This window comes from Emydura macquarii, unplaced genomic scaffold (genome assembly GCF_026122565.2).
Source record: "Emydura macquarii macquarii isolate MOO-44397 ecotype Brisbane River unplaced genomic scaffold, CSIRO-AGI_Emac_v2 contig_3517, whole genome shotgun sequence".
In the NCBI taxonomy this organism is placed as follows: Eukaryota; Metazoa; Chordata; order Testudines; family Chelidae; genus Emydura; species Emydura macquarii.
Window position 1 is genome coordinate 3,851,602 of NW_027133654.1, and position 17,945 is coordinate 3,869,546.

Consider the following 17,945-nt stretch of genomic DNA (forward strand, 5'->3'; position numbering starts at 1 on the left):
TTGTGTAAATAGTCATAAAAATGTAAACACGTCTTGATTAGTAAATCACAACTGCTGCAAAGTGTGGAGAATCTCTCAGTACAGGGAAACCTTTATACTACAGAATGAGCATAAAAAGATGCTCCTCCCCACTGAATAATAAAGACAACAAATCTGTAGGGTCATTTTGCCGTTATACTTGTACACATTTATAAAAGGAAAAATGCTAATGCAACCAATGGCTACTGTTGTATCCTGGTATGACAACAAAGCTGGCCTTGAGACACTTGAAAGAAGCAGCCAACAAGCAACAAGTTAGAAAGGAAAAACTCTTAAATGACAGTGGAGACTTTTTGGTCTCCTCAGAAATTCAGTATTTACGTTTGTTCCTTTGAAACAGCTGCTGCCTGCTGATATTGCCTAAAATGTGGTGGGATTTTTGTTTTTGACACCACATGAAAAGAGTCCTGAGCTTTCTAAGACTATATACACTTTTGCCAATGTTTTAATATTATCCTAGTCTGTCAATATGCTAACGAGAGGCTATCCTTCTAATGACAGGAGAAATAGAGCCAGAGGGCCTGTTCCTGAGCATCTGCCACTCCCATTGAAATGTTGATTGTAGTCATTTAGAGTGTCTCAGTAGCAACCCCTAAATGGGGGAACTCTGTTTTTTTTTCTGATTACTGTAAAATCATTTTGGGGCCTATTTATTGCTTGTATTATAGGAATCTTCAGATAAGGCACCAAACAAGGTATTTGATAATAGATAGGGTGGGAGTTTGAAAACTTCCTAAGTCTCTTAAGAATACAAGTCCCACTGAATTTCACTAAAAATTATGCTTCTCAGTGAGTTTGGGATTTTTGAAAATCCCATTTATAAACAAAAATACAACAAAATGAAGTGAAAGCAGATTTCAAGCCTTAAAAGTGAACTTTTTACCTGCCAAGACTGGAGTACAAGGATTTTGTTTTCTCCTGCAGCAGCAAACCCAAATTTCAACCCAAATTTTCTGCTGTGCTGTGCTTAGCACAGAAAGGATGTGGGGTTATTAGGGAAGGGATCCAGTTATAGCACCCTGATTATAGGGGTACATCTATGCTGTGCTGAGTCACCAGGTAGATTAGATATTTCAGTTGCTCATGATCCCAAAAGAACCAAAACTAGCTGTGTCCTAGCCAAGCCCGCTCCTTGTGTTTACATACCCCTGTGCTGGACTGAGTAGTGGTTTACCTAATCTTGATTTCTAGGTGGTGAGTTTACACGGCAAGCTGAAGTTACCTTCCTTGGCAATAATGAGAAGCTGGTTATCAGGCAGAAGTTCAGTGGAATTGATGAACATGGTCATCTTACAATCAGCACAGAAATGGAGGGCAAAGTACCAGAGATCCCATTTGGTGCATCAGTCCATATAGAACCATACAGTGAGCTCTATCACTCTTCTAGTTCTGGTAAGAAGGAAAATGATTTAATGGAGGTGTGATATCAACCGTATTCCTCAGAAAAGAAAATAAGAATCTGAAAAACATTGCTACATAGATTCATACCTGTTTTCAGTGTAGACTTTACTAACACATACTTGTTCTTTGGCTCTTTGGAGAAACTCATTGAGAATGGTGTAACATGTTATGTTGCCTTTTGACTTTTTTTTAGTATCTCTAACCTTTTTCTCTGAAAGTTGCATTTTCTTGGTCTCTTACGTGAGGTTTTAAAAATTTTTAAAATTGTGTGTTGTCAAAACATGCTGGAGTGACAACCCTAGAGACACAGAAGGGGCCTTTCTTTTATCTACAAAACTGATGCAATGTAGACAGCAGCAGTGCAGATTTTCTGCATTACTTGCTAATGTTTCAGTTCTGATCTACAGGGCTCAAGAGGAGAGTAATTTTCAACCTGTTCAGTCCTCGGTCTCTTTTCTAAGACTATCATTAACTGTGCCCATTTCTGTGAGGCTTTTTGCAATATCACAGTAGTCCACTAGGAACTGGACTGAGACCTATTTATCAGTTTACATAGACCACTGATCAGTTACCTGGTAGGAACAACCATCTGTCACTATGACTTGGGCAGGATATGAATGAGCAACGTGGAAGCAAGAGGCTGTTTATCCCACTACCAATTCCCTGTGCCACCCAGTCTCCTCTTTTCTCTTCCTTCTTCCAGAAACTGCAGAAATATATATCTGCTAAATTAGACCTCACATGATCATAAGTGGCCGCTTATTTCACCAATGACAGTGCCATCCTATTTACTTAGCTTGACACTCCCTGAAGAAGCTTGTAGCATACTGGACTTATCTGAATAGTGGACCACAGATAGCAGGAATTCACCTTTTTGGCCCAAATACTGCAAGCGGATCCATGCAGGTGAAGCCCTCTATCCATTTACAGCTCCACTGACTTCGAAGGGGCTTGTCATTACAATTCATCCAGGCAGATCTGCTTGAAGGATCATGGCCTTTGTCTGTCTTCCACTATACAGAAAACTGCTATGGAACCTGCCAATTTGATAGTTTTGATACTTCATTCAGGATTTTGTCAGAAAATCAAGATAACACATTGAAATGAACAAAGAGCCAGGAGTTTTTGGTATTAGTGGCAGCTGTTAAGCTTTTTGCACACTCAGTGGCTTATTTTGGCGAACTTGCATAACAAGTTTCTTAAACTGAATTTGCCTTTTCTCCATGTCTTACCAACCATACAAACTTGTTAAATTATGTTTTAGACAAATATTTAGCACATTGTTCAAAACTCTGATACATGAAAACAAAAGAGAGGCCAGATCAAGTGAAATTCTATTCTTTTTTAGTAGAAAAACATGGCACTGCTTTAGAACTACTGTAAAATACTGTTTAATACGTTCCTGCCTTTGATCCATGTCTGCAGATGGAAATGGGCTTTGTTCTCTCCTTTCCTCTCTTATCCATGTGGTATTTATTGTATTTCAGTGATCACATCGTCTTCTACCAGGGAATACACAGTGACAGAACCAGAGCGAGATGGGATTGCTCCTTCTTATACTGTAGCCTACCAGTGGCGACAGACCATCTCATTCGACGAATGCATTCATGATGACTCACATCATGCGATTTCTGCCACTCAGCAGCTATCAGTAGACAGTGTCTTTGTCCTGTATAACAGGGACGAACAAATTCTGCGATATGCTATGAGCAACTCGATTGGTCCAGTCAGTGGTACGTATTGTGGTAATTCTTCCGCTCCTCTTTTGGGGCTGGGTTTGCAGGAGACAGGCTCCTTTATATTTGAGTTTGCATTAGCTGGATGTTAATGAAATTGTATAGCTGCGTTTCTCACCTGGAATTCAATTTTTTTTTTTTTTTTAAAGTCCCAAAAACTTCTTGTAAATTGAGCACCCAACTCTTATTGAATTTCAGTGGGATTTGAGTGCTTAACTCTCTAGGCTACTTTGAAAATACCAGCTCGAATCTTTTCCTTATTAATACATCCATGGAGAATTTTCAGTTATCTCATGTACATTTATGTTTAAATGAATAACAGTTCCTTCATCAATGGATCCCTTTTTATACTGCATGGGAACACAAACCCACTGCTGCAAAATAAACCCTTAATACTAGAATGAACCATTTAGAGGCTAGTTTCTAAGAGCCATCTTTCAGCCAGTCATAGCATTTCATTTCTGGGCTATATGCAATAGCCAATTATACAAAATGCTTTATTAGAGACAAATGATAAACTTGTGTTGGTTTTTTTGTTTATTCTTAACAAATATGAAGCTATTCTAAAGGATTTTTGTGCAAAGGTTAATAAGTCTGGGCAACCTTAACGACAAGTTAGCTAAGTTCTTTTTGCAGGAATTAAATTAGGTGTGAGTGAAGGAACAAGTTAAAAATACATTCTAGGTGAGTACAGGAAGGAGTATGTTTGTTTTCTTGAGGTCTTTTTTTTTTAGTAGCTAAGGGTGCCTTATTTCTACCTGTTGCTGTCAGTTGCTGTCAAAAACCATCTTCTATAGAGAGTCAAGAGACTGGAAGGTGATTGCATAAGTGATTTGACTTAACCTTGCTACTTAATTATGTGTATATATAGTTTACTGTAGGCTTTTCTGGGTAAAAGTGTCATCTGTATTGTTTTTATAATTTACCCATGTTCCTTTGTAGAGGTTCTTGAGAAGACCATGTACTGTTATATTTGAGGTAAAAGGCATGATTCATGATTGGGCTGGGTATCAACTGTAGGTTCCCCCATCCCCTGATGAGTACAACTGGCACAGAACTGGCCCCCACATTTACAGCAGGTGTAAGCAGACTCCCCATAGTCTCTCCGTCAGTCCTCATGCTGCTGCAGAAATGGATTCAGACATTAAAGGTTACCTTTAAATAAGGGCAGTATCTAAGAGAATAATGTTGGTCAGATAGTTAAATTTAAGTTGGCCTCATTTTCGCTTCTTCAATGTCTAAATACCATCTCTTTTAACAGATGGTTCTGCTGATATCACCCGGAATCCTTGCTACACTGGTACCCATGGTTGTGACACCAATGCAATATGTCGTCCAGGAACAGGAAATCAGTTCTCCTGTGAATGCTCTGTAGGCTTCCGTGGAGATGGACGTGCTTGTTATGGTATGAAAAATATTTATGCATCAGAATTATGGCTTGTTTAGATTCTGCTTGTTGCCCATGGAATATATTAGCTCTCAGAACCAGCCCTTTTGGCCTGGACTATTAAAACATGTCTTGGAAAATCTTGCTTTTGGAATATGGTTCTCTAAAGCTCTCTGAGGCAGGAATTCTTTATGTTTGTACAGTGCCTAGCACAAAGGACCTTAAAGCTGATTGGAGCTTGAGTGCTATCATAGTATGAACAAATAATATTAAATATTTAAATTTGCTTTTTTCCCCCAATCTGAATACATTCATAGTGGAAGAAGAAGAAGAGAGTTCAAAATAATTATACACATTCTTTCCTTGGTGTGCTCGTGTGTATATTAGAACTTTGTAACGGCTTCCAGAAATTTTGTAATATTTTTGCCTTTCAAAATCCAGAAAGTTTGATTCTCAGCTACCAATCCTACATGCACAGCATATTCCAAAAAGGACTGCTATTTTCTGCTCACAAACAACCTATAACAGATGTTACTGTGGCCTTGATCAAAGTAGTTGATACTGAAATCAATAGCAGTCTTTCTACTGATTTCAAAAGACACAAATCAAAATCCAATTTTTAGGTAATTTTATTCACCAGGTTCAATCAGTAATGGATGCCAATTTGAGGATTTGTGTGAAGATGAAGTGTAATTTTACAGTTTATAGTGTAGTTTGCCCTATTCCACAGAGTCTGGCCATACTGTGTTATAACATGGTTAAGCCACAACAGAGTTAATTAATCATTGTTAAATTCATTTGTTTTGATTGTGTAGTCTGAGTCTGTATTCCTCTTGGTTCACTGGAGCCGTATGCCATCTCACCTGTTGCTGACTGGAAAAACATTGACCAATAGCCAATGCTATATTAGATTTTTTAGAGTAAAGCTGCTGCTGTGTGTATATATATTAATACTGCACAGGGTTGCTTTGCTTTTTTCAGATTTTATTTTGAAGCAACTTCAATTTAGCTGCTTATAAAATAATTGGGAACAGTTTTAATGAATTGTTTAAAAACCTATAGCCCAGCTGAGTCTCCACAAAGTCCTCCTAAGAGTTCTGGATGGGAGTACTGAACTCTTTGTACATGTAAAACACTAGTATATAGACGTCTTGGGCTATGCAATGGATATAATTAGTAGCAGATTATTTTAAAAAAGGACATAGCTATAGTACCTCATATACTGCTTGTGATAAGTGTAGATAAATCTTTAACTTTAATGTTCTATTTATCAAATCTTTGCAACTCTCCTGATCCTTTTTTTTTTTTTTTAAAGTTTAGCGCAGCCTCTAAACATTACATTATGGGGTTAAAGAAAAAGGGAGAGGAAAAATTATCACAAAGGTCTTTGGGCTACCCTTGCTTTTTGGCTCTGATAACAACCTTTTCACTTCCAGAAACTACTAGATGTATAATATTATGTAATTTTAAAAGTGTACCTCTCCTTCATTTTAGTTAATTAAGTAGAACTGTTTAATCAACTGAGAGCTCATGTAAAATTATCATACTCCTACTTACTACCGCAGAACCCATTTGTTGTTAGAGGATTCTTAACTAATTTTGTAGGATGAGTAAAGAATTGGAACCATAAGCCTAGTTTCAAACAGCCAATTGCACTGTGTTAGTATGTTGGAAAAACTAGAAGCCATTGGAACTACCTTTTCAAGTCTGGAATCTAATTGGAAGCAGTTCTAAAAAGAAGTCTGTTCTTTTCAGTAGTGTGGCGTTCCTGTTGTCTAAAATCTCATCTTAAATATTTCACAGGATTTTGCAGTTTAGTGTATGACTTATAGAGTAATAGCTATTTTATTTTGGATAACTTGTTAATGTAAAATATGTTGTTAGGCTGACAGAGCTAAACTGTGATAAAGTACTATGTTTTGTTTGATGCTCTCTCATAATTTAGTCCCTACTACATATCCCAGGTCAAATTAGAAATTCCGTAGATGCCTACATTAGCTCTTCCTGGCTGGAGAGCTATAAAACCTGATCATGCAAAGCTCAGAATGTATGACTTACAGATGTGATATTGATTCATAACTTTTAACTGTACATGTCCTCCGCATGTTAAATTTAGTTAAACTATAGTTGGTAGCTGCAATACAGCACAATTTAATAAAATCTTAGTTCATTTTATTTGTGATTGTGATCTCTGACAATTACATGCAGTAAATTATTCTACATTAGTGCAGTTCTCCACAAGTAACAAATCTCCAGCATAATCTGTGATCCTCATGCTTGTACATAGCATATATATGAACCACAATAGATGTAATTTATTTTAAAATCTAATGTCAAGTTACATCAGCAATTATTGATTGAATCCATATAGAAAAGTAGCGATAGACTTTGCTGCTATGGATTTATGCAATCATCTCTTCTTAGGAAAAGAGCCTTTATTGGCCTGTGGAAAGTTCTTGAATGTCTCTTTGGAAACGTTAAAGAATATCAGCATAACTGGTGTATGGATTGGGTTTTTAAAAATTAGTTTTATTATACTACAGTAATATTGCTGACTGGGCCATTTATTAATCAGTAGTTGCATGATGCCCTTGTTTCCAGGATCCACATAGTTCATCTCTTTGTAATAACTGGAATTTTTATAACATTCTGTAGATGTAGATGAGTGCTCAGAGCAACCGACGGTGTGTGGCAGCAATGCAGTCTGTAATAACCAGCCAGGAACTTTCCGATGTGAGTGCGTTGATGGCTATCAGTTTTCAGTTGATGGACGGACTTGTGTGGGTGAGTTTAGTTCCAGATTTTCTTATGTACTAGCAGATTTTGGGCAATGTGGACTATTACATAGAGCATAGATGTGGGAATCAGGGTGGTTCGGTTCCTGATTCTGCCACTGACTTACTGTTACTTTGGGCAAGTCACTTAAAGGTGACCTTCAACATTTTTTTTATAACATTGGGCGTGTGTCCTGTTTTCATAGCTTAAAAAGCCTTTTAATACCCAGTGTTCTCTCCCTGCAAAGGTATGCTGTAATCAAGCCACCTCTCAATCTTTTTGATAAAATAAACAGATTGAGATCTTTAAGTCACTATAAGGCACTTTTTCTAAGCCTCGAATAATTTTTGTGGCTCTTTCCTACAACCGCCCCAATTTTTAAACATTCTCTTTAAAATATGGACAGCAGAACTGTATGCAGTGCTCCAGTATCAGACTCAACAATACTGTATACAGAGGTAAAATCACCTTCCTACTCCCCTATTTATACATCCAAGGATTCTGTTAGACTTCAGAAAAGTAGACTTGAGCAACTCAGAGCTAGTACCTAAGGCAGTAGTAGGTGGGTGTAAGTATCTAGGCACTAATACAGTAGAAAAGGATCTGGGGGGTAGAGTGGATCACAGACTGAAGATGAGTAAGGCCTTTTGTTTTCAGTTTATATTTTTTAAATTTCCTGGGAATGTATTGGGTTTTATTAAAAAAAAAAAAACCAGGAGAAAATTGATAAAAAACAAAAAATTGAAGGACAGTGAGGGGGAGGGCGGGAAAGGAGTGCTTAGTATTCCTGGAGGCTGGGGGAAAAAGGGTGTTGAGGTGCCCACTACCCTCTGGGGATTGGGGCAGGCAGTAGTCACAGTTGAGGAAGACTTCTACTCCCTATAGGGGGCTTGCTACCTTTCCTGTGCAGGGAAAGTGAACAGGGCTGCACTGAAGGTCGGGAGGGGAGCAGAAGGCTGCAACCTGGGAATACAGGCTACCTGCCAGACAGAACTTACTTACCCCTCCCCTCCTTTCCTCCCTCCCCCCCCCCCCCCCCCCCCCGACTCTGGCCATTCAGTGAGGCCCCATCCGCTTCCCTAGTGAAAAATTCCCAGGTCTCAAAAATAGCCAAAATTCAGGTGAAAACCAGTAAAACTCAAATACTGGCTGTTTAAAAAACATAGGAATTTTTCAGGAAAAATTGGTAAATACCGACAATGAAGGGTTTTAATTATGAGCCAACGATCTGATGCAGTTTCAAAAAAAGGCTAATATTCTGGGGTATGTTAATAGGAGTGTTGTATGTAAGACACAGAAGATAATTATCCCCCTGTACTCTGCACTGGTCAGGCCTCAAGTGCAGTACTGTGTCCCGTTCCAGGCATCACACTTTAAGGAAGATGTAAACCAACTGGAGAAAGTCCAGAGGAGAGCAACAAAAACTATAAAAGGTTTAGAAAACTTGACCTCTGAGGAAAGGCTAAAAAAATGGTTATGTTTAGTCTTGAGAGAAAAAGACTTTGGAAGGGGGGAGGGCCAGTCTTCAAATAAGTAAAAGGTTGTTATAAAAAGGATGATGATAAATTGTTCTCCATATCCATTGCAGGTAAGATGAAGTAATATTGGCTTCAAGGGAAGTAATTGCAGCAAGGGAAATTTAGGTTAGATATTAGGAAAAACGTTCTTGCTATCAGAAGTTATGTTTTGGAACAGGTTACCAAAAGGAGGTTGTGGAATCCCCATCAGTGAAGGTTTTTAAAAACCATTTAGATAAACACCTATCAGGGATGGTCTAGGTTTGCTTGGTCCTGCCTTAGTGCTGGGGGATGGACTAGACCTCTCAAGGTGCCTTCTACCTCTATGTTTCTGTGATTCTATGATTAGCCCCTTTTGTCATAGCTTGTGTTGGGAGTTGCTTGGGAGCTTGTGTTGAATTGCTATGACTTCTAAATCCTTTTCAGAGTCACTGCTTTCCAGGATACAGTCCCCCTTTCAATAGGTATAGTCTGCATTCCTTGTTAGTAGATATGTATAATTTTTGCATTTGACTATATTAAAACACATTTTGTTTGAATGGACCCAGCTTACCAAGCAGTCCAGATCACTCTGTATGGCTTCTCTCTCCATCATTAGTTACTGTTCTGCTAATCTTTGTGCTATCCACAAATATAGCAGCAGTGGTTTTTATATTTACTTCCAGATCATTGATGGAAAAAGTTCAATAGCATTGGAACTAGTACCAATCCCTGTGGAACCCCACCAGAAATACCACCATTCGATAATTCCTCATTGAGAACTACTTTTTGTGATCTGTCTGCTAGATAGTTCTTAATTTAATGTGTGCTTCATAGATATTGTACAGTGCTAATTTTTTAATCAGAATGTTGTGCAGTAAGTTAAATACCAAAAAGTCCAAGTATATCACATCTATGTAGTTATGATTATCAACCGTGTAATCTCATCAAAGAATGAATTCAGGTTTGTCTGACAAGACCTATTTTCCATAAAATTGTGTTGACTGGAATTAATTATATTCCTATAAATTAAGTCTTTCTTAACTGAACCACACATCAGCTTTTCTACTATTTTGCTCGGGATGGTATCGGTCTAACTGGTCTGTAATCAACCAGGGTCTTTCTGCTTGTCTTTTGGAATATTGACCCAACATTAACACTCCTCCAGTGTTCTGGAATTTGCCTAATATTTATTCCAAGTTTTATTAAAAATTACATCAGTGGGCCAGAGATTCTATGGCCAACTCTTTTTAGGATTCTTGAGTGCAAGTTATCCAGGCGTACTGATTTTAAAATATTTACTCCTAGTAGATGCTGCCTAACATCTTCCTTGGTTATTAATGGACTGGAGACATCATCCCCATATGGTATGAATACGTCATCCTACTTATTTCCAAATATTGCACAGAAAAATTTATCAAACACTTCTGTCTTTTCTGCAAATTAATATAAATTTTACTATCCCTCTAATAATGGCCTATACCATTGCTAGGTTTGATCTTGTTCCTAGGATACTTCAAAAACTCCATCTTATTGTCCTTAGACCTGCCTGTCATAGAATATTTTTCCTTATGTCCTTAGCTTCCCTTATCAATTTTCTGCACTTCATAACTTCTAACTAATATCAATAGCTATCTGGTTCCCATTTTTTCCATTTGTTTTATCGTTTTTTATGTCTAATTGCTGCCTTCATTTTCCTACTGAACTAGGATGGACTTCTAGCCAAAGTTGTCTTCTTTCCTTATTTTGGAGTTGTGACTTTGGCCATCTAATAGACTCTTCTTAAAGAATTCACAACTGTCATTCACATTTTTCTGTCCAAATTTTCTTTCCAATCAGCTTTGCTTATGATTTTTCTCAGCTTTGGGAACTTGGCTCTTTTGAAGAACCAAGTACATATATTACTGGTTGGCAGTGTCCTCCATCTGTCCATACTGAATGTCATCAGTTCATGCTCACTGGTCCCTAGGAACCATCAACTACCAGTCCAGTGAATAATTCATCTTTATCCATCATAATGAGGTTCTAAACAGAGTTACCACATGTTGGGTGCAGTATCTTTTGTGTTAGAAATTATCATCTATGACTTTTAGAAAGACTGATGTTTTACTACTTGTAAAATGCTCAACTAAGTTGTCATGAATGCTGAATGTAAATCTAAGCAAACATGAGATGTTTAAAAATTGGCTGTCTTCAGCTCTCAGCTGTTTCCTACTTGCCTGTTACATTTGAAATCTATAGCTGGAGGTAATTGAAGTTCATAGTTGTAAAGGGGGAAAATTCAAATGAACAATTACTAACGTGCCATCTCATTTCACAATGTCTCCAAACTTAAAGCAGGTCAGTCTTACTCTAGTTTTAAACTATCCCATTGTATTGCTCCAACTTCTTGGCATGTGCTGACAAACTTTCTGTTTGCTCTTTCTGAGAGCTGGACTGCATTGTGTGGAGGTCTCAAGGCGAGCTGCCTGCAATCCACATGATGATGGAATAGGGAGTTGAGATTCTTTGAGTTGGATCCAAATACCAATTTTCAAGAGGCCTACCTTCTACCCTTGTATTATATTATGCCTTGTATGAAACAATACATTTCAACACTGTTGAAAGTTCCTTCTGTCTTATGGACTAGAAAAGTCAATTCTTTCACTCCTTTCCTTCCAAAAAAGGATCTACAGGTGGGAAGAGGAAGAATTTAGCTTTTGTTTTGTTTTGTTTTGCTCTCTTTGACTCTTATCTGAACTAAAACATATCTTCAGTGTGGTGGCATTCTATATAACTCTCAGATTTATCATTTGGATAATTAGCATGCCATTTAGAACCAGTCCCTATTAATACTGTTGTGGACCAGTGCTGCATGTAAGTTGGGAGTCTTGACATTCCTACTGGAATTTATTAAAAAGGAATTGTAACTGCAGAGCATTGGAAGGAAAAAACCCTGCTAAATCCTGCTTTAAAAAACTCTAAGCCTCAAGGGTTTTGAGGAAATATTATTGTTAGCTGTGTAATGTCAGGTGGCCTGTGAAAGCTTTAAATAAGTAACTTTATTGGCTCTGTCAAGTAACTTTTTATTAAATATTTCCTTTCTTACATATTTGACTGTTTCCACATCTGCTTGGTGGAAACCTGAATTTAAGAATATATTGTCAGGCATTTCCAACTCTGGGCAAGTACAGGTTCACACATATTTTTCCTTATTCCCTCTCAGACTTTTGCTAAAATTACAAAAGTTCAACATTTATGGTAACTGCCTAAGACTGAGGGTGCCTGTACAGAATGCATGTGCAAAGTGAATTTGTATACAGATTAATTTCCCATGTGGAATTCTCATCCTTTAAAAGTTATATAGGTTCTTTTAGAGATTGGATGCCTTGGCCTGGAGAAGTTTACAAACCCCAAGAGTTTAAAAATCAAAAGACAGTCTGAAAAAAAAAATGCAACTTGTATAAAAATTATGACTCTTTTTGGACAATTTTGTGAATATTGAATGGTTTTAAAGGGGAAATGTGCCACCCCATTCCTACCTCCTTTTGTGCCTCTTCAGTTTGAAAATTCACCTGAAACACAGACAGCGTAGGATCAGCCAAGCAATGGAACAGTTAAATGTAGTGTCCTCCTTCATCCAGGAAGCTGGAAGGGGAATTTGACTCTTCCCATCTCCTCCTCCACCCTGGTATAGGGCAAGGTGTTGAAGGTCAATTAATCTTTTCTTCCTTCTCCCTACTCACTTCCCTTTTGTTACTTTCTCCTTCCAGGCCCTGCTCTGCTGGCCCTCATATAAACTGTGTCTGCCTTGCCCACCAGTGTCGGGAGCACGAAGGGTACATTTGGCTACATGTCACAGTGAAAAGCAAGCTGCCTTCACACTGCGGTGTGTAGCTTCCTCTGACATTGAAAGGCTCCAGCAGGGTGGAGGCAGTGGAGAGCCTTTCAACCGCGGGGAGGAAAGGCTCTGGCAGGAGGGAGCTGTTGAACTTTTGCCCCACTGCCTCCCTCATCTCCCAGAACCTTTCCCCCACTTCCCGAGACTTTCACTGGGGCAAGGGAAGGCTCCAGCAGCTGTGAGGCAGCAGGACATTACTCTGTTAAAAGCAGCAGTGTAGACAGGGAAGGCACTGCTTGGGCTAGAGAGAGCCATGTAGGATACACACCTGGGAGCATGCTTCAGGCATGTCTTCACTCACCTATACAGTGCCTCACTGCCTATGCTGCTATTTGTACCCATGCAAAGAGGGCTACACAGGTATGCTCTGTACACAGTGCTGTAAGACACGTGTAATGTCGATACACCTATAAAGTTCATCTTTGTAGCACTTCTGGTAAGTAGCTCTGGCCAAATTCATCCCTCATGTAACTCCATTGACCCCCATTTTGGCCCTCTCTTTCTAGCAGAGGCATTGCAAAGATGCCCTCTACAGTGTATAGGGCTGGAAGGGGAATGGAGAGTACTTCCTTGCAGGATGAAAACAAATCCAGTGGCTCTCTCCTTCCCCTGGGATGCGGAGTCAGCTCTCTGCAAATCTAAGCCCCTGAGTGGGTGGCAGCTGCCTTGTTTTGTGCTCCTGCAACTTTCTCTCTGAGCAGTGCTCTTACTCAACTTCTCTGAAACTCCTGTAGCTCTTTCATAGTGCTTGTGTGACCTGCAAGTGGCATGAAACTCCCAAAATCTTGTGACATACAAGCATGTTACTGCAGTTGTCTCCACTTTTACTGAATGTTTCGATGCTGCGTGATACGTTTTTCCATTGAAGGTGAAGCTGTTTAATATGGTGTTGGGCATAGGCTGTTGATCAGAAACTTTTGATTCCACTGCAGGTGGAGAAAAGTGTTGTAAATGGGTGCTGCTTTCAGATGGTTGGCTGTGGGTTAGGAGGGTTTTTGGATATACAGCTCCGAGTATAAAATGTGTGTGGTTGTGGCTCTATGCTAAAACTTATTTTCATAGAAAATACAAATCTAAATGATCCCAACTTTATCCAAGCTTTTCTGCTAGGGCTCTCCATATGGAAAAGAAGAGAAAGTGACTCTTATCACAGATTTTTTTTTTTTTTTTTTTTGCTGGTGGCATGGTAATCTGCATGTATGTACTGCTGAGAGAGAAGCAATCCAGACCTTGCTCTCCCAGTCACCCTGTCCCCTCCTAGAAAAGAGCCCATGAAGGAATAGGTCTCAGAAAGTACTAATGAACCCGCAGTTAGAATGCTGCTATGACTGCACGTGTTGCAGATTCAAATACTTCTGGGACCAAGATATTTCAAAATTTAATTTTAATTCTTTTTTGCCTCTTCCCCTTCTCTTAGACATAACAAGTGGGAGTGGGGAGTTCTGGAGAGTGATAGAAGTAGTGTTGGGCATGGAATAGCTGTTGTTACTGTAGAAAATGTAATAGCAGACACAGCTGTAAGTAGATTGTGTGATAGCTGCTGTAGTTAGCCAAAACTTCTCCCCATTAATCTACAAATGTATTTGGCTCCCACTGAGTCACAGTTCCTATCTGTTGCCAAGTGACGACAATCCTGGGTCATTTGTGGGTTAGTTTAGTGGGATACTAAATTATTCCCAGTGCGTTCAACTAATAGGTCAGCCAACATGTTGATAGGCCTACACAGGGTCATTTTCTTGACATTTTGTTATCCATTCCTTGATTGGTTATATAATCTTGGATGCCAGGATTTGTGAGTGTGGTGACTTCTCTATTGCATAGTACATTTTTGGCCCAAACCTGCACTGTGCTGATTAGGATCAAGCTATTCATTTGAAAAATGGCTGTGTCCTGCTAGGTTCATAGTGTGTGAGAACAGACAGCTACATAAAATAAAGGTTCCTTTCTAATTTATACCTTCTAAAAATTGCCTTTCTTTCACTGAAATGTATCTCTAGCTGCAGATTAAGAACAGGGAAATTTAAAATGTGTAACATCTCATTTTTAATTTTTTTTTGTCTAAACTTACAGCTGTTGAACATGTTATAAACCATTGTGTGATGGGCACACACAACTGTGATATTACTCAGCGTGCCCAGTGTGTTTATGTTGGTGGCTCTTCTTACATCTGCACATGTCTAGATGGCTTCTCTGGAGATGGACGCTCCTGTGTGGGTGCGTAACACCATTTAGTTATTTTGTACAGTTTTGCTGATTATTATATATGCTAGTGAGCCAGCTGATACGTGCCTTGGTTTGGTTTTAAATCAGTTATTTCCAATTTTAAAATAGAAGGTGTCTTGGTTGATAGGTCTCCTGACAGACATAAATTCAACCAGTATATTGCCCCCCTCATTTTACTTTTTAAAGTCACTCTTCAGTATTTTTAACCCAGGACTTTCAAGAGATACTCGTTACAGACATGGCTGATATAAGTAGCCTGGCTCTGATGGGAGAGTTGCAATAATCTTAAACTGTTATTAGTTTATGGTCATCTAAACACAACATGTCAGATCCTCAGTTGGTGTAAATCAGTGAAGAGTTATGCTAATTTATACAAGTTGAGGATGTGACCCACTGTTCCTGGCATGCTGAAGTTGTAATAGTAACATGCGTTCTTTCATGTTGATTGGACTACAGTGCAGTGGTGGCTTCCCATAATTGTATGCATTGGAACCTTTGCCAGCCAAATCCTACCCATTTTATTGGATCTGCTAATCTATAGATCTCTTGCTTCAGAAACCCAGAATTTTTTTAATAATGTGGGTAGGTATCTTTGTTAGTAACTGTCAGCAGTGTCAAGCACTGTCAACAGTGCTTTTTGTTAGAATTTTCTGTGTGAACTTTGAATGTTTTACCTCTAGGAATCAAATTCTAAACTAGATATGGAGTAAAACTTTCAAAAGCATCTAAGTGGCTTAGGAACTGAAGTTCCATTGAAAGTCAATGGAATTTAGGCTCCTAAGTGTTAGCCATTTTAAAAATGGGACTTCAGCTCCCTATCCGCATTGGCATTTTAAAAGAATCCAAAACAAAACAAACTTACCTGTGAGCTATTGTATATCATACAATATCATTGTATATCATTATCTGGCCTGATCTTCTGTTTTACAGATGTGGATGAATGTCAGCAGAACCGCTGTCATCCAGATGCTTTCTGCTACAACACTCCTGGGTCCTTCAGTTGCCGGTGTAAGGCAGGTTATCGTGGGGATGGTTTCCAGTGTGTAATAGGAGGTAAAGTTTTACAGTTCTTCAATTTGGGGCCAGAAATAAAGCTCAGGAATCAGAGGACAAACCTATTTCCTCTCTATAGCAAACTCTCCGGTCTTCATCTTTATTACCATTTTCCCTTTTTAAATTTCACCATGTTTGCAAACCTAGTTATCAAAATCTGTCATGTACAAAAAAAAAAATGTAGCCTTATTGTTTTAATATAATATAATTGACCAGTGGCTAGTGTCCAAGCATTCTGAGACTCCCAAGTATATTTAGGGCCTGACTTTCTAACGGTCAAATAACTAGAGCTGTATGCAGTAGGTCAATACCACAATTGCGTATACACAAGGCCAGTTAGGCATCAAACTGGCTATTTGCTCATGCAAACCAAACATGAATCCAAAATTTGGCCAAACTTTTCTTAAGACTTGAAATTGTAGACAACTTTTTTTCCTTACCTGTCTCTTCACATTCCAAACAGAAGCAGAAGTGATGAAATAACGGAACCATTCTTCCTATTCTTGGGTCTAGATCTTCAGCTTGTGTAAATCCATGTAGCTCCATTGGCTCCATTTAGGCTACACCATTTTATGCTACTGGATCATCTGGCCCAAAATGTTCAACTTGACAAACCTAAAAGTTTCAGATGAACATACCTGGGTATTTAATCAAATCTCCAAGCCATTTGAGGCTTGCCTCTTATTAGTAATTCTTCTGAAACTTCTTTGCAAGAATGGTTCTCTTTCTATTTCTACATTTCTGCAGTACAGTACAAAGCAAAATGTCAAAATATTTATGCATTTGACAGTATATGTTTTAAAAAAGACCCTCAACTTTTCAAAGGCTGCCTAAATGTGTGTTTACATGACATATTAATATGATCTGTTCTATGGCTGAAGATGATTTTTTAGGGGGTCTTCCCCCTATATTTCCTAGTTGCCCTGAAAGTCAAAACTTTAGAATTCAGTGCTTAATGTCTCATCACTTAAGGCAAAAGAGGCATTCACAGTACATTAATCAAAATTAATCAAAAGTTGATGTTTGCATATCATATTTATCTAACTCTCTCTTAACCGCACATGTGGTATGTCAAATCATCCAATATTTGCAGGCTTTTCTATAATAACTAGACTCATTAGAGCAGGTTGAAGCCAGATTTACAGCATTAATTCTGAAGCTTTAGCTTTTGTCGCCTTTTAAGCCAATGTTTCAGTATTCTTTTAACTTAAGTTTTCATGCATGAATACCTATGTTTATTGATGGAAAGTTACATACTGTTTCTGGCCTCATTAAATATTTCTCAAACTAATCTGAAGATGAGAACTGAGTTGTTCTTGCCAGAGAAGGAACTCGAAGGTAATTTGAAACCAAATTTGAATTTTTAAGCTTATACATTTTTCCGTGACGCACAGTTGTAGAAATATTGCTTTGACATCTGTGCATCCCCTTTGTTATGGCAGAACCAGTGGCTTAGTATATTGTAATACTTGAAGCTCACAAATTAGTCTTATGCAGAAAGCCTGGTTTTGAGAATATATTGAATTTCTTCTGCATACATACAATGGTATGTACACTGTTCAAAATATAGTATTTACTGCATAAAACAAATATCTACTAAACCATTACGTTTAAATCTATTATGAGTAATACAAAGTAACTTTTAGAGTATAGTAGTAGCTTCATAATATTTTTACTATTGTGTAGGATGATTCCTACTGTATTTCTTTGGAATTTGCCTAAATGCTTTAAAAAATCTGGGCCCAAGTGCCTAGTACTCCAGCTGCACCTTCAATCTGCTGAGTTTAATACGCCATTTGGTTGGTTGGTCACCATGATTTTTCTGAGTCTGTAAAAGGCGGTAGGCCAACCCTCCCTGTCTGTCTGGGAGGGAGGCCACTCCCCCTCCCTACTGCACCCCCGTGGGTGGGGACTCAAAAAGGGGATTAGTGTTCCTGCCAGTGTTCCTGGTCCCT

The 17,945-nt window shown here is 38.5% G+C and overlaps 1 protein-coding gene across 1 annotated transcript in view; it reads left to right on the plus strand.

Annotated features, from left to right (window-relative positions):
- The window catches only part of NID1 (nidogen 1), a 63,140-nt gene that overhangs the window by 16,627 nt on the left and 28,568 nt on the right, over window positions 1-17,945 (plus strand). Inside the window, exons 7-12 of the mRNA XM_067535809.1 lie at window positions 1,231-1,431; window positions 2,928-3,173; window positions 4,438-4,581; window positions 7,219-7,347; window positions 14,785-14,928; window positions 15,868-15,990. Coding sequence (XP_067391910.1) covers window positions 1,231-1,431; window positions 2,928-3,173; window positions 4,438-4,581; window positions 7,219-7,347; window positions 14,785-14,928; window positions 15,868-15,990 — 987 coding nt within the window. The remainder of the gene's footprint in view (window positions 1-1,230; window positions 1,432-2,927; window positions 3,174-4,437; window positions 4,582-7,218; window positions 7,348-14,784; window positions 14,929-15,867; window positions 15,991-17,945) is intronic.